Here is a 15,827-nt window from a genome sequence, read left to right as displayed (position 1 = left end):
GACCTTGGAGGCTTTTGACCAAACTGTGAGATTTTAACGAAATCTTTCTATGTTTCTTTATTTGTTCCATTTTATTTTTGATTGCTTTTTGGTAAACATCGTGTATATTTTACCCAACGGCAGTTTTTTTTGCTGCTGTTGTTTGCCATCATAATCAAATTCTGAAGTATCTCTTCATATGTTTTTATTTCCTTCCATGCTGCCTGTGCTGAGATCATTCTGTACCATAGAAACCAAATGTCATCCAAGACTTTTTGTGGATGTAAAAAAGTGCATTGTGCACTTTCCTGTTTTGTGTGGCTGCATGATTAGTGATTCTCCAGGTTTCTTAGTCTGTGATGAAAATGTGCTCTTCTGGTTCCTTGCAGTACTTAAATACTAGGAAAACAGCGGCAAGCTGAGTGGAAATGCCATTTCCATTTATCCTAATGCATTCATGACTTTACTTCAGGTTATGAACTTCTTTGTTTTTGTTGGAAAACCTGCACACAAGTCCAAACCTTGAAATGAACAGATAGCAAATTGCTTCCCTTGCTTTTGTTTGCTGCTTTTATTTTCAAGTGGTAAGGCCGAGCAGGACCTTTGTCTTCTGGATTAAGAACTGGTATATGAAGGCTTTAACATACGGCTATTTTCATTCTCCCCTCATGACATATGGATGTGGGTGTTCTATTCGCTGCAGATCAGTATAGAAATCAAGGTGATCACTCGGAACAACATTGTTATTTTGCAGTGACCAACCCTCTAAGGGAGGGGTGTCAAATATAATGGCTGGGGACAGAATTGGAAAGTGTGAAGATGGGCATAAATTTTGGACTTTTAACTGTATTTTAATCTGTTGTATATTTCAAATCCCAAATCATGCATTGGTTGCTTTTTTTTTTAGTTTCGTGCTGCCTGACATTTCTTTCAGTGTTTAAAACTGAAACTCTTTGACTGACTGACTGATTTGGTAACGCCTGTTGCTCAGAGGTAAAATGCACATGGTTTTGTTCATTCACCATTGTGAATGACTGTTTTCTGTGATGTTCATCTGGGAAATCTCTCACCTCTGGTTTAAAATCAGGGCTGGGTTTATGGGTAAATGATGTTTTGACTGCTACGAGCCTACAAGTGTAGAAGAAATCCCACATCTAATCTGGGTGGATAAAACACACTGATTTGCCAGGGACACGGAGCAAAAAGAAAAAAGTAATTAAGCCTAATCCACCGTCATTTAACAGTTGTATTTTCAAATCAACTTTTCCAGAATAAAGACGTGACGTTTGTCTTTCTTCCGCCCCTCTTTGTCTCTTTTCTTTCATGTGTTTCTCCTTGTCCTTCTAGCCTCTTTTACATCCTCTGTCCCTCTTTTCCATCTCCATTTCTCTCCTCCCTGCTCTTATGTCATGACATCATCTGTCCTCAGTGTGGTTGGGGTTTAGTTGGAGCACTGCAGCTATATTAAACCACACTGATATATTTTCGCCCTCCTTTGATCCGTTCTCGTTAGAGCCGCCTGCCACAGTGCTTACAGAGCCACGGGACCTGCCAGCCTCCACTTTATGAACCCTCACAGTGTGTAAAATAAAACACACGCAGCATGTGGATAAAATCTGCAATAAAAGCTGGGTGTGAAAGTAGAGTGAATTTTTAAAAAGCACTGATTCTGTCCAGTCCTGCGGTGCAGTTATTGGTGATGACGGATACAGTGTGCAGTGTTTCTGAAGGTGACAGGAGGATTGTTGAACTGGTGTGAAAATTCACAGCTAAACTGTGAAGACTGAGTCACTTTGTTATGTAGGAACTTTACCTGCAGCCTTTTCACATTAGATGAAGTTGACAGCAGAGAATGAGATGGTATATTAGGTAAAGAGTGGTCCTAAACCACATACACACATAAAGTATTTATATTACAATTATCCTGAGTTTTAGCTTTACTCACTCCATGAGCATGTCTAGATGGATGAAAGTGTTGACCTTTAAAGACTGAAATATCAAAGCAATGTAAGATGGATGGCAGCGAAAAATCAGAAGTGTTAACAGGATAAATAATTCCTGGTTTTAGTCTCTTTAGGGGCTGTTGATTTAAAAAGGATAAAATAATTCAAGACACATGTTGAGGTCACAAATTTAGACACTTTCACTTTATGATTTCAGAGTTGGTCAACGGGGTTAGGGTATAACAGACACACCACTGACTCTATATTCATTCAATTTTGATACCTTAAACAATGCACGTGTTCACCGTCAGGAATTGTAAAGCCCAGATATTTTGGTACTTGTGGGAAAAAAACCCAGTTTGCCAGTAATAATCACGCCTTGGATTTTGGCAAGTACATTATTTATATTTCTCCTTAATGTTCTTCAGCAAATTTAACATTTGAATCCTTGACTTTATGATGGTATTATATCCCATTTTAATTTCCACAGAGAGAAATAATGGCCAGAGAAATCTGTGAGAAAGTTAAAATTGGGATAAAAGTAAAAGGAGAAAAATGTTGGAAAAATATAACCCTGGGTGTTGTTTTCCTCTCTCTGTCTCTTTTGCAGGACGGTAAAGCAGACTGTAAACAGGAGAAATGTCCACTTGTCTCAGAGGACTGTGCTCTGGTGGTGAAACAGACTGGAGCTTGCTGTGAAAGGTGTAAAGGTAAGACAAGCAAGTGGACAGAGGTCAGGCGATAATAAGAGAATACCTGTGCGCCTTTGCTTTTTTATATTTATTGTAAAGCTATGTATGCCTGTAGGTCCTCTGTACTAATGGGAGACACTGGAAATATAGAGATGCTAATCTCACGCACACACAGACCCTTCAGGGACTACTTTATCTCACTGTATCCTAACAGCGAGGCCTATATTAGGAGAGCATGTGAGAGTAAAGCTTCATTATTTACCTCACATGTAAGCCACATATACACAGTTGCACTACAAGGAGACTGTGCAGCTGCTGAAGGGGTTCACTGCTGGGTTTACAGCCCACAAAAATACAGTTGTTTTTATGAGGCAGGAACTCCTCTATATACCTTCCTTCTTCATCCTCTGTGTAAGGTTTTAGTCACTTTACATCAGCCTAATTAAACTGGGCATTTTAACAAAAACCCTTTCCGTGCACATTTATGTACTACATTTAAGACAAACAGACACATGCATTCAGGCTAAAACAGAGACATAATGCTGAAGCAATCATCAAACCTAAATTCAAACTGCACACTGTAGCTACATAAATATATCATTTACAATTGTGAGCCCTGACTTGTTGTATTTTTTGCCCTCTTTAGAATTAAAAGATCTGTATTGGACAAAGTAAGCCACTGTAGCTGATTTTTGCATAGCTGTAGAGCTTCAATATCCAGCAAGTATAAAAGGAACTGAATCTTTAGTTCCCACTGTACTGGCTTAGACACTTAACCTCTATAAAAACCCAAAAGGGGACCCTTAAACAAAGTCTGCACTACGATGGCTTTCCTTACTTTTTCTGTGCTTATGAAGCTCATGTGGCTCTGCGGAAATACATAAACTGTCACACCTACCTCCCAGCTCTCGGCAGGGAGGGGGCCCTTTTGTTTGCGGTTCGCCATTTTACGACACGGCACTTTGTTAAGAGAGACAGAACATGCTCGACTCGGACATGGAAAGCCCCACGTCACCACAGCAGTCGGTGTTAGTTTTAGTTGTGTGGTTAAGTTGTAGCCACTGTGACCAAATTTAGGACTGCTTTGTGTCTTTGCTTTTTAAAACACACTAATTCCTAGATGTCATATCACCATTTTCTCACTTTTATGAAATCATGCCGACAGTTAAAGAGAATCACAGCTTGACTGCATCAGTTTATTGGGAACAGCTTTATAAAGCGGCTTTAATTAAGGCGTTTATATATGCAGCAGTGTAATAGCAAGTGCACTTGAGATTGAAAAATACGTATTTTTAGGAGTATAGCTGTGAGAACTTCCTCGGCAGCCTCACCAAACAAACACAACTGTCATCAGGTTTTGATTAAAACACAGTCATGTAAAATAGAAAGTTTCCACAGGATTTCAAACATTTTCTTCGGCAGGGATACCCTTACTGCTAGCAGCCAGTCAATGATAATCAAATGCAGTTGATCAACTGATCATCATCACTTTACTGGTTCGGAGCATTCAGGTGTGTGTTAACACAATGCCACAGCCTTCCCAGGACTGGATTGTTCAGTAAATCCTTCCCACCATCTTATCGTACAATTCAAGACTTCTGCAACACTGTTCTTTGGACAGATGAGACCAAAGTGGAGAGCCATAATTCACAGGGCAACAGTTGGCTAACACCAGAAAAGAGAATATCAGCACAAAAACCTCATACCAACTGTCGAGCACAGTGGTCAAGGGGCAATGTTTTAGTTTTTTTTTTCAGCCACAGGGACCAAAGCTTCTGAGTCACAGCATGGACTGTGTTTTTCACATGAGTGTTCTTCTACATATTGGTATACAAATGCAAAAGTGCTTCTTTCTGACAGCGGTCATATTTATGCAGTATATTAACAGTTTGAGTGTTTTGCCAGGGTATTGGTCTCTGTGGGATCTTGTACTTGTACTAATAAAATATATACTGTACATCTTCCTGCTGCAGTATTACAGTATCACAGGGTTTAGTTTACACTGAGGAAAGTAGATCAATGGGTGTGATCAGGTTTCATTGTATGGAAAGTCCTATATTGATCTGAACCCACTTTCTGCAAATGGGATGAAATGAATAGGCTATTCATTTAGAGTTGAATAGACAGCTGCTGACAGCTCAGAGGGCGACTCATCCAAGTATATGAGGAAGAGATCAGTGTGTACACACTGAATTTAACATTAAACTGAAAGAGAGTTTAAATATTCACATCATATAATCAGATGTGGTTATTTGTAGACTCGAGACTTTAAATTAGATTTAACCCTGGAGAACCCATGGGGTCAGAGCCGACCCCATTGGTTTACTAGGGAAACCATGGGGTCAAATTTGACCCCATGGGTTCTCCAGGGTTAAGTCACAAAAATGAAGACTTGACTTTGACCTCACAGCTGTAATATTTGACCTCCTTGATATTTTAATGCATCTTACAATGAAAACTTAGATGAAACTTTGGCTACCAACAACAAAGAGAGGGAAAAGAAACAATATATAAAGCTAATTAAAACATGTCTACCAGATGTTTTTAGTCACTTCCGTGAGCTTTGGCCAAGATTAGATCACAATTTATTTTTCTACATTAGAAATGACACTGCTATAAACATATGAACAGACATATTTTGCAGGGCTGTAGTCATAATTATAGTCACTGCTTTCTCATTTTCCACACTAAAATCTAAGTTTTCAGATTAAGAAAGTTTTCTTTGCATGGCAGAAAAATTAAAACATCTGCAGAAATTGAAAATATATGCTTTCTGTTTCCCAAAAAATGAATTCACAGAAACATTGGCAGGAAAGTGAATGTTCCTCCAGTAGATCATTTGCATGGATATTTTGCATTTCTACACTGGGACCAAAGTTCTGGGAGATTAAAAAAGTTATCTTTACTATCTGAAGGATGGCAGTCTTAAATTCCCTTTGTAAAAATAACAAATTGGAAAAAAGTTTGGTCATTTGCCATAAAATGACTTTGGCTTCTCCATGCCGTCTTCTCGGCCACAAGCTACAAGTGAAATGTGTCTGAAGTTGTAGGTATTTTAGAAATGACACATCCTTGAAATTTAGAAAGTTTAGAGCAACTGAGCTCTTGACATTGTTCCTGTTCCCCAGCTTCTCCCTTGTCTTGCAAGTTAAGGTTGTACTTTTCTCTCCCAGGTTGTACGTTAGATGGATGCTCCTATAACAGTTCAGTATCCTGGACCACCTCCACGAAACCCTGCATAACAAGACGTTGTCAGGTGTGTATATGCGCTGACTGACCAAGCTGCACTGTTAGCAGATGAGAGGTAATGGAAGCAAAGCTCGGGCTTCGAGTTGAAAGCACTGATCCCAAATCAGATGTGAAAAACACACAGACACGTTGTTAGCAAGAAGGCATAATGCTAGAAGAGTGAAGGATGGGAAAAAAAGGAAAAGGGTTTGGAAAAGGAAAAGGCAGGGAAGTAAACAAAGACACTGAAGGAAAGGAAGTGAGTAGCCATGGAAGAAAACAAAACAAGTATGAGAACTGAGGGATGGAAGAAAGGAAATAAGCCAGAAAGATTAAGAAGAAATGTGGAGTAAGCACGGACGGGTCTGGAAAACTGCTCTAAAGAGGTATGGATAAAAAAAAGGAACAGCGCAGCACTGGACAGAAGGAATTCAGGTAAGTAGGAAAAACATAGTGAGGAGGAACAGAATCAAATAGAGGAAGCAGAAGTAGAGGAAAGATATATGCATAGCAAGAAAAGGAAGGCAATATGGTGGAACAATAAGCTTTAAAGTAGCAGCATTAAAGATACATTAACATGTTACTTATAAAGATGCACAAACTAAAGAAAATATTTTCCACTTGGTTGTGACAGGAAGGTGTCATCACTGAAGCAGAAGTTCAGTGTGTCATCCACTGCAAAAACCCCAAAAACCACCCAAAGAAGTGTTGCCCCACCTGCCCCGGTGAGTATGAATTTTAACATAAGTGTAGCCTGGGAACATTTGGGGGTTCAGTTTTATTTCTACTGTACATGCATAGATTAATAGTTCTGTTTATTCATTTTCTTTATATCCACATTAGTGGAGATAAGGTTTATTTTAATTCAGTTAAATTCAATTTAATTTATACAGCACCAAATCAAAACATATGACCCCCTATGAACAAGCACTTTGGTGACAGTGGGAAGGAAAAACTCCCGTTTAACAGGAAGAAACCTCCGGCAGAACCAGGCTCAGGGAGGGGCGGCCGTTTCGCTGAAAGGAAACCCAGATATGAAATATTTATAGATATTAAACAGGAACTGATAACAAGCTTAATAGTTAAGATAAAGTAAAACGAATTCAGGATGTGCTCGGCAATTTCAGAAGATCGAAGCCGGGGGCGCTACATTTATGTCATATCTCTTTGTCTCTTTTTCTTTCTCTTTCTGGAAATGTATTAACTAGCATTAAGCACAAAGCTTCCTGTAATTGATGAGGAAAATTTAAACAATAGTTATGAATTTCTCTTAGCTCTCAGGTCAAAAAAGAAGAGGAACATCATGCAGTTTGTTGTGATTTTGAACTACATTTTATTTGACCTGAAGAATGGGAGAGAAAAAGATTAGAGTTGATGAAACAGGATCTTTTATCTTATTTCATAATAGAGTTTTTATTTATTTATGAGATATGACAAATTCCACTTATGTTGAAATTGGGAGTAACACTTTTGGACTTGGCAATGTGCACAAACAGTCAACATACTTGCACTGCAGTTTTTTGAATTCTGACTTATGTGTATTTCTTCTGCTGGTAGAAGGATCTGTGTCTGTGGCTGTTGTCTATATTTAAATCACTTTAAAAGTGCAGTAATAAAAGCTTCAGGTGAAGAGGCAAAAGATTTGTGTGAACATGAGTGGATTAAAAAATAATTTGTTTGGTGTAACGTATTTCCCTGCAGGTTGTATCTTTGAGGGTCGTCTATATAAAGAGAATCAGGAGTTCAGTCCAGAAGGGAAACCTTGCATCAAGTGTACCTGCACTGTGAGTACACATACCCTCTACTTACATCCCCCTCTGAGCAAAGCAGGGGCTCTGTCCCACCAGTTGGTTAGTGTTGGACTCTCCTGGGAGTCACAAATTTTTGGTTGGAACAACATCCCTTTCCTTGGTTTTTCCCCCATCACTTCTTTGCTCTCTCTCTCGCTCTCTCTCTCTCTCTCTCTTACACACACACACACACACACACACACACACACACACACACACACACACACACACACACACACACTCCCTCACCTTAGATAAACAAACCCTACAGGTTTGTCCATAAACACATTAAAGCATTAATGTGCTGACACCTCGTTTGAGAACCTGTAAGCTTTTAACACATGTACACATACAGAGGTGTTTCCCAAATAGAAATCAGCATGTTGTTACTAATCGATCTGTTAAATTTCCTGTTTTGTCTTAATTTAAAAAATAATATGAATAACCAATTGTCAACATAAATATAACTACACTGAATTTACCTCGTCCTGCGATATCCTGTCACACTCTGGGTTAGCCTCCAGACCACCTGTGACGCTGAACTGGACAAATGTTAAGAAGATGGATGGATGGATTTTCTGGGTTTTAAAATGTACTTTTGTAGCCATCAAGTAGAGAAATATGGCGGTGTATGAAGTCTTATTTTATGGGGGCTAAAGACAGTTATCTATTTGTTATTGGCCTCTGTGAAAATAATTCAGGGACAGAAAACCAGTTATTGATTCTGCGGGTAACTAGGTTCAAACATTAGCTGTGTACTAACTCGGCTCTTGTGCTAATAAAACTGAACCAAAATATGCAGACTTTACACTGATGAAGGCTTTGTACCAAATATCTAAGCATATTTCACAAGTCAGATGTGAGTCATAAGTCAGATGTGAGTAGTTTGCAAAGTTAATATGAAGTCACACATTCAACCACACACACCCTTTTCTGGTGATGCATGAAACACTTAAAGATTGACAACAAAATTAAACAAATCACCTTCCTAGGAAAGTTAACTAAATGTGAGGTTTCATTCAAAGGTTAATTATGCTGTTATTTTGTTTTTGTTTCAGGGAGGCCGAACTCTCTGCACGAGGGAGGTGTGTCCTGTCCTTTCTTGCCCCTCTCAGCTCACCCACACCCCGCCTGGACAGTGTTGTCCCAGATGTGTCGGTAAAGACTGGGAAATTCAATGATGGGGATCATAGTGATAGGCAACACCACAAAAACATAACTCCTGTTAAAATGAGGTGGCAGACATTACACAGCTGTGGACAGAAGCATAGATAGGCAATGAAACATGTAATCTCCTTAGAGTAGGGGTTAATGCTGCTCCTAATAACCCTACATATCTTTTTTATCCTCAGCCTCCATTAATTTTAATTTCATAACTTTAGTCATATCTTGTAGGGAAATTTTTTTGTTTTGCACTCATGGATGTCTGAAGCAGTCAGAATTTTATTTAAATACAACCAAATCAATTCTGTTTTTAATCCCCATTTTTCTCTACATGACTCTGTCTTTCCTCCAGGTCAGAGGAAGGTGTTCGATCTCTCTTTGGGAAGCTGTCTGTTCTACAGTCAGGTCTATGACAATGGCACCTCCTTTATACACGACAACTGTACCACCTGCACCTGCCAGGTATCAGCCTGAACAGCAAAGGCTTCATTAAACAAAGCAATGGTCAGTTAGTAAATTTAAAAAATCCTAATACAAATAATCTTTCTAGAATTCCACTGTAGTGTGCAAGAAACGCTGCTCGCGGCAGGGAACTTGCCAAGGCAGCCACTGCTGTGAGGAGTGTCTGTCCTATGTAAAGGTGGAGGAGGTGAAGTACTGCAGAGTCCGGAACAAGATCTACAGGGTAAGAGCAGGATAGATGGATGGATGGATGGATGGGTGGGATGATGGTAACGGTTAGCTCTGTTGCCTCCTTGTTAAAATATTTTTGGTGGCTGAGACCTTTCTGTGTGGAGCATGTTTCCTGTGTGACCCTCCTCTGCATATTCAGACTTCTCACAGGTCTGAAGACATGCACGTTAGATACATTGGTGATTCTATAGAGGCTGTAGGTGTGGATGCATGGTAGCTAAAATGTGACTAAAGTTCCATGTGCAAGAATTGGGACAGTAGTGGCTTAAAGCACTCTGAGTGATCAGAAAGACTAAGACAGCAAAGGATGAATGTATAGATATACGTAGCTGTATTCTTAGGTATTGTTGGAATGATAAGTGCCTTTACGTCTTGATGGATGTTGTTCTAACCCTATTGTGTCTTTTTTCCTTTGCAGGAAGGAGACATGTGGTCATCAGTTAACTGTACTCTCTGTACTTGCGTTAAAGGCAGCATTGAGTGTCAGCCCAAACAGTGTGTACCAATCACCAGCTGCCCCTCGGTGAGTGACACCAGCTGATCAATGGATTATATTTATTTATAGCAGTGTGTTATGTGCTGTTATGTTACCCTAGCTGCTTTTCGACTGTGTATTTGTCTTTTTAATTTCTTGGACTATAATGTTTGCAAAAAACACTGCAATCTCTAGTGAAGGCTGGAAGCAGTCAGTCATCCAAAGGTGATGGGGTGGGTGGAGATGAGCGTCAAGGGGAGATTTATAAGAAGGTAGTGAGACTGCCTATGATGTAGGTTTGGTGGCACAAACAAAAATACCTCATACCCCTGGTGGTTTAACCTACATCAACCCTGTCTTTGTCACTCCACTTTATCTACTTTCCTTTTCTCCATCTGACCTGTCTCACACTCATACTTTACAGACCATGACTAACTTCATGATTCTCATTTCACATGCGTAACGCCTCAAAATGACAATACTGTCAAGATTTATCGGCAGTGCTGCCATAACCGACTCTCAATTTCAACAGGTTCACCTAAAAATGAAGGTGTAGAGTATCAGCTTGAATCAAAACATTGAACATGTCATGTAAAAATGTATCCTCTTTTTTACATGACATATGCAAGAAATAAGCAAAATAACTATAAGGGTATATCAAAGAGTAACACAGCCTGTTACATAAAGAGGTCTCAATTAGTGCTCTGTAACACAGCTGAAATGTGGCATTAGCTGGGAACTCGGGGAACTGCTGGCAAGAGAAGGGTCTATGGTGCGTTCACCTGTTGCAGAGGTCGCTTTGAGGTTATCTGTCGTGTGTTTCGTGATGGAGTGGATTCCTGGCATGCCGGTGGCCGTCACGCAGTCAAAGCCGGTGTCAATGTTGGTCTAAGTTCACACGCTTCCAGTGGTTACAACGAGCCCTCACCTGTTGTTTGCGGTCAGAACAGGCACAGTGCCGTTGGTGGTCCACATTCAGTTTTGTCTCCAGAGAAAAGGCAGTTTTATAAGTCACTTTAAATGTGGACGAGGGCAAATAGTTTTTTAAGGACTGTAGCTTCAATGTTGAAAAAGTGCAGTGAATGCAGAAGCCATTCTTTTTAGTGGCCTGCAGGGGGCGACTTTTCTGGTTGCTAAAAAAAGCCAGATTGTTTAAATGTTTGTAAGAAAATGACCCTCCTGCTTCCTTGATCTGTGATCCTAGAAAACACTTTTCTGATTCTTCTATGGTCTCAGTCACAAGTTTCTAGTCTTACTGATTGCAAAATGATGTAGATGTTTTGATGACATACTCATCAAAAAAGGAGAAAAAAAGGAAACCACAGAGGGAGATTGGCAAGTTGCTGCCATATGAATGTGTATTGTATTTCTGTTTCCATGGCTGGCGTCACACAGGTGTTTTACAGCGTTTTTTTTTAAACATCTGTAACTCCCGTAACTCTTTAACTTTATGCTCAATTGAAAGAATTCCAAAACTTCCTGAAAGCACAGACTCGGCGATTTTCTCAAGTACTGCCCCGCAAAGACGAAGGTTGGTTGAGAGAAGAGAGAGTGAGGGGAGAAAGAGAAAGAGCTCAACAGAAAACAGACCTTTTTATCTGTTTTCTTTTGATCTTTTGGGTTCTTTTTTGTAGTTTTCTTTTTCTTTTTCCTGTTTTCTGTGTTATTTGCTAAGTACTGAATGTGGGCCTTTCTTGGGATTACTGTAATGACCTTTATATCACTGAAAAGAACAGTTTCTGCTTTCAGAAACCACTGAAATTTTGTGATTGCACAAATGGTGTAAGAGTTATGGTAGTTTGACCTAAAAGTTTAACCTAAAACCTATGGAAGCACAGATGCTCCAGTCGGTTTTAATGGGTTAAATCCGGCACTTTCCTAACTAGTAAGTGATTTCACAGTGGCCGTCTTTTATATACAGTTACAGTCTCTATTCTTAACATATTAATGCACTTTTTAGAGCATTGACACAACATTGAGACAGTATGTGACATCATTTTTTGAGAGCTGTATAAGAAAAAACAACGTGAAAGAAGTGACACAGGAAAAAGTTACCCAGATGCATGTAGTTGTATGTAAAGGAATGCAAAAGGATGTAAACAGATTTTCAGTGGGGAATATATAGCACGATATCGGATAACACGTGTGTGCTGCATTGTGAGGTTGATATCAGTGAGTGAAATCGGACACTTCAGGACCAGTGGAGAGGTTACCGCTAACCCCTTGGGTTGACTTTTCTGCTCGTTACATAAACATCATTACTTGTAAAAATATGTTGATATTAAGCATAATTTGTGGATTTATTAAATTCTGATTGCAATAAAATTGTTGCTCTTATGTTTCTCTTATGAAAATAGAAAGTCAGGTTTGATTTGTAGGCAGGTGTTTTAAACAATCTGTCCCACAGTTTAATAACAATGAAAAATCTGACATTTGCACTATTCTTGATATGAAAAGATATTAGTAAATGTAATCTAGTGTGGCTTATCACTCTCACAGAGGTCATTACAGTCCACATCACCTTCAAAACACACACACATACCTCACGCATACTCTTTCCCATGCCATCATCCTGCGGTCAGCAGCAGGTCGGCAGAGCGTGTGGGTCCCATTTGGAGACAGTGTGTCTCCGAACAGCCTTTTGTCTGTGTGGCATTTGAGTGACAGCAAAGAAGAGGTTCCCTATATTTAGGCCCCTGAAAACCAATCTCTGACACTGTGTGTGCCTGAATGAGTGTGTGTGTGCGTGTGCTTGTTTGTGTCATCAGTCTGTCAAAAGGCAGCCCTCTTCAAAGAGAGAGAGTGCCCTTTGTGCCGAGGTTAGGACTCTGGAGTCTGCATTGAGGGTACAGAGAACTTCTTTATGAGATGACAGATGAGTGGTGTGTGTGTGTGTGTGTGTTTGTGTATGTCTGGAAGACAGGGGAAAAAGACTGCGTATATGTTTATATGTCTATTTGTGAGGACTGGTTCCAGTTTTAGACCTTGGGAGAGGAGTCATTTTTCAAAAGGGAGGGTATTTGGTTAGTCTAGACTCAAAGGGTGGTTAACAGGGGTAGGGGCTGGGGTTAAAACATTTAGTTAGGCTGGTTAAGGTAGTTTTAAGGGGCAAGGAAGGCATTGTATCAGCGAAGGTCCTCACAAAGATAGAATTACATGTGTGTGTGTGTGTGTGGGTGCGTGTGCGTGTGTGTGTAAAAAAAAGGGCTTCCCTGAGGCAAAAAAACTAGGTGTGTGAAAGAGCCCTCTGATCTGCACTTTTGATGGAAGTTGAAACATACAGCGAACACACACACACACACACACACACACACACACACACACGCACACACACACACAGAGGGTCCTGTTACACAGACAAAGTTCAGCGGTTGAAGTTGGAGTATGTGTGTCTCTGAAACCTTCCTGGTGTTGCTGTGAACTTGTCAAAACGTGAACTTTTCCTGTATCGCCATCTTTCATTTAACTTCTGTTACCTCTGCTTGAATGACAGCACAAAATTAGAACTGTTGATAATCTCTACCAACAAAAATGGGAAATATATATCGTTTGACCACCAGTACTTGGTTCTCAACTGTGTGGAAACAAGACTTTAAATTAGAGGAAAAAGAACAAGTTAAAATATTATGAGAGATTATTAATAATAGTCATCATATTCTAAGTCATACATTATAATACTGTATTTTATGTGGCAGACCTACGTTCAATAACAGGGGTCCATCAGGAATCAACTCCAACATCTATGTTTCTTCCCAATGTGATGTTTGTGTAAAGTTTGGTCAGAAGGTTCCTTTGTAACTGCGCGTGCGCCATTAGCGTGCTGCCTGCTGTAACCTACAATTTCTTTCAGGATTAATAAAGTATTCTGATTCTGATTTATTTTACTGTTTTTATTTATTTTTATTTTACTTTGTTAGTTTTCTTGCATTTACAAAACTCTGATCTTCTTTTTCTCCCAAATACAGAAAACTAGGAATAATCTGACTTTAATCAGTAGAAGAAAGTTTAACAAGGGTAAAAAAGTTAATGGTTTTTAGAAACATTTATCAAAAGAGAGGCTTTTTTCCTGGACATTCTGATTCATGTACAGTTCAGTTGAAATTTGTAAACTGCAAAGCTAGTCAGAAGCATAACAGTTTTTTCTTATTGTAATTTTCTTTTAGGTTTTTTATCCACGTGTCTATGCTTTGCTCGTGACACTGCTCCACATTCTGTCAAAACAAGTTTCCTTTCCACATTCAGGTTTCTTGTCATCTTCCCTTAATTCCTCTGTCAGTTATCTAATCCAGTGTTTCTGTGTCTGTTCTCTTGCAGAATAAAATCCTGAACAGAACTGGCTGCTGCCCAGTTTGCACTGAAAGTGAGTAAGTCCTTCTCCACCCGTATCCTTCTCCCTCCACACAGTGATTTGTGGGATTCTCACTGCAGTGTCTTCTAATCTATATATCTAGGGAAGCCCTTTAATTTGAGCCCATCAAAGTCTTAAAATATCTCAAATATATTTATATATATATATTTTGTTTGTGGCTGCACAAGAATCAGAGTTATTGATACTGAATGTTTAGAAAGCTAATTATACGTCAGAACCTATGAATTGTTCTTTTTATGAGCAATAAAAAATAAAATCTCATTCTGGCCTCTGCAGTTCACTTGAGTATTCCCCGTGAACTTCAGTCCAGACTGTGGTTTACCCTTTGGGTGATTTTACTTTAGCTTTTGGCTTCAAACTGCAGCAAAAAAATCCCCCAAAATGTTCTATTTCAGGACTACAAATACTCCATAAACCCCACTTGTGTATAATATAGAGTTTAGATTTAGCTGGTCAGGCAGATGTATTACCACAGTGAGTCACATTAGTGCCACATATTTCAGCATTTATTGTAAATTATTTTTCCGCTGTTAGCTGTCAGATTTCAACATGTATCCTTTTTTATAAAGTGCTTAACTTTGGGTTGCCTCTTGCTGTCCAGGGACCTACTGCTGTTCCAAAGTTCATGTTTTAGGTCACTGAGGTTAAAAAAGGCATTTTCTTTCTTTGACTTCTTTCTATTTTTTTGGTTAAACATATCAAGAGCTTTCTTTTTCTTTGTCCTACTTCAGAGCCAGGCGTGTGTACAGTCTTTGGCGACCCTCACTACAACACCTTTGACGGCAGGACCTTTAACTTTCAGGGAACTTGTCAGTATGTTCTGACTCGTGATTGTGGTAGCATTCCCTCTGGAGGGCCTGGGAATAACATCAACCTCAACAGCCCAGACTCGAGCTTCACGGTAAAATGGAAGGGTATCACTTCATAATATAGCCCACAACTGAGGGCATACTTCCTCTGTAATTAAATGGAATTTGAGTGTATATACAGGAAACAAATAAATAATTATATTGTAAGTAAATTTAGATATTGGGTTGGTAATTTTAAGTAGTGTGCAATTTCATGGTAATGCTGGAGGAAAACAAACCATATTTCCCCATCTTATATCATAAGCATGCTGTACTTTTCAGGCCGCAGGCCTTATTACAGAGCGTATTAATCTTTATTTTATATTTGTTATGTTGATGTGCATGCTGGATGTCCTGTTATTCAATTATTCATTTATCTTACCAACTTACAACAAAAAAATAAATACAGTCAAAATGTTACAGTATAATGATGGAACTTTTTTGATGGTTTTCTTTCGCCATCACTGGTCAAATATAATTTTCAAAAGGAGTGAAATACCTGAAAGTTAGGCCAGGCTAAGCTGTATTATAGTATGTTATTGATGGAATTTGGAATACACTAGGATTTGATAAAATGTGTACTCAGAATGGGATGAAAAAAATTGGGAAACTGCTCATCTCTGCTGACCGCTCTGCTGACTTTTTT

General features: G+C 39.2%; 1 protein-coding gene across 1 annotated transcript in view; it reads left to right on the top strand.

The window, feature by feature from the left end:
• bmper (BMP binding endothelial regulator) overlaps nucleotides 1–15,827 on the top strand; it is a 33,184-nt gene that overhangs the window by 14,352 nt on the left and 3,005 nt on the right. Inside the window, exons 4-13 of the mRNA XM_084944014.1 lie at nucleotides 2,533–2,632; nucleotides 5,788–5,870; nucleotides 6,477–6,567; nucleotides 7,544–7,626; nucleotides 8,691–8,790; nucleotides 9,149–9,258; nucleotides 9,347–9,481; nucleotides 9,908–10,012; nucleotides 14,279–14,324; nucleotides 15,065–15,234. Coding sequence (XP_084800140.1) covers nucleotides 2,533–2,632; nucleotides 5,788–5,870; nucleotides 6,477–6,567; nucleotides 7,544–7,626; nucleotides 8,691–8,790; nucleotides 9,149–9,258; nucleotides 9,347–9,481; nucleotides 9,908–10,012; nucleotides 14,279–14,324; nucleotides 15,065–15,234 — 1,023 coding nt within the window. The remainder of the gene's footprint in view (nucleotides 1–2,532; nucleotides 2,633–5,787; nucleotides 5,871–6,476; nucleotides 6,568–7,543; nucleotides 7,627–8,690; nucleotides 8,791–9,148; nucleotides 9,259–9,346; nucleotides 9,482–9,907; nucleotides 10,013–14,278; nucleotides 14,325–15,064; nucleotides 15,235–15,827) is intronic.

The sequence above is a fragment of the Perissodus microlepis genome, chromosome 11 (assembly GCF_051167445.1).
Source record: "Perissodus microlepis isolate ML-2025 ecotype Zambia chromosome 11, ASM5116744v1, whole genome shotgun sequence".
NCBI lineage: Eukaryota > Metazoa > Chordata > Actinopteri > Cichliformes > Cichlidae > Perissodus > Perissodus microlepis.
Note: the sequence above shows the minus strand (reverse complement) of the source record. Positions and strands in the feature narration are given on the sequence as shown.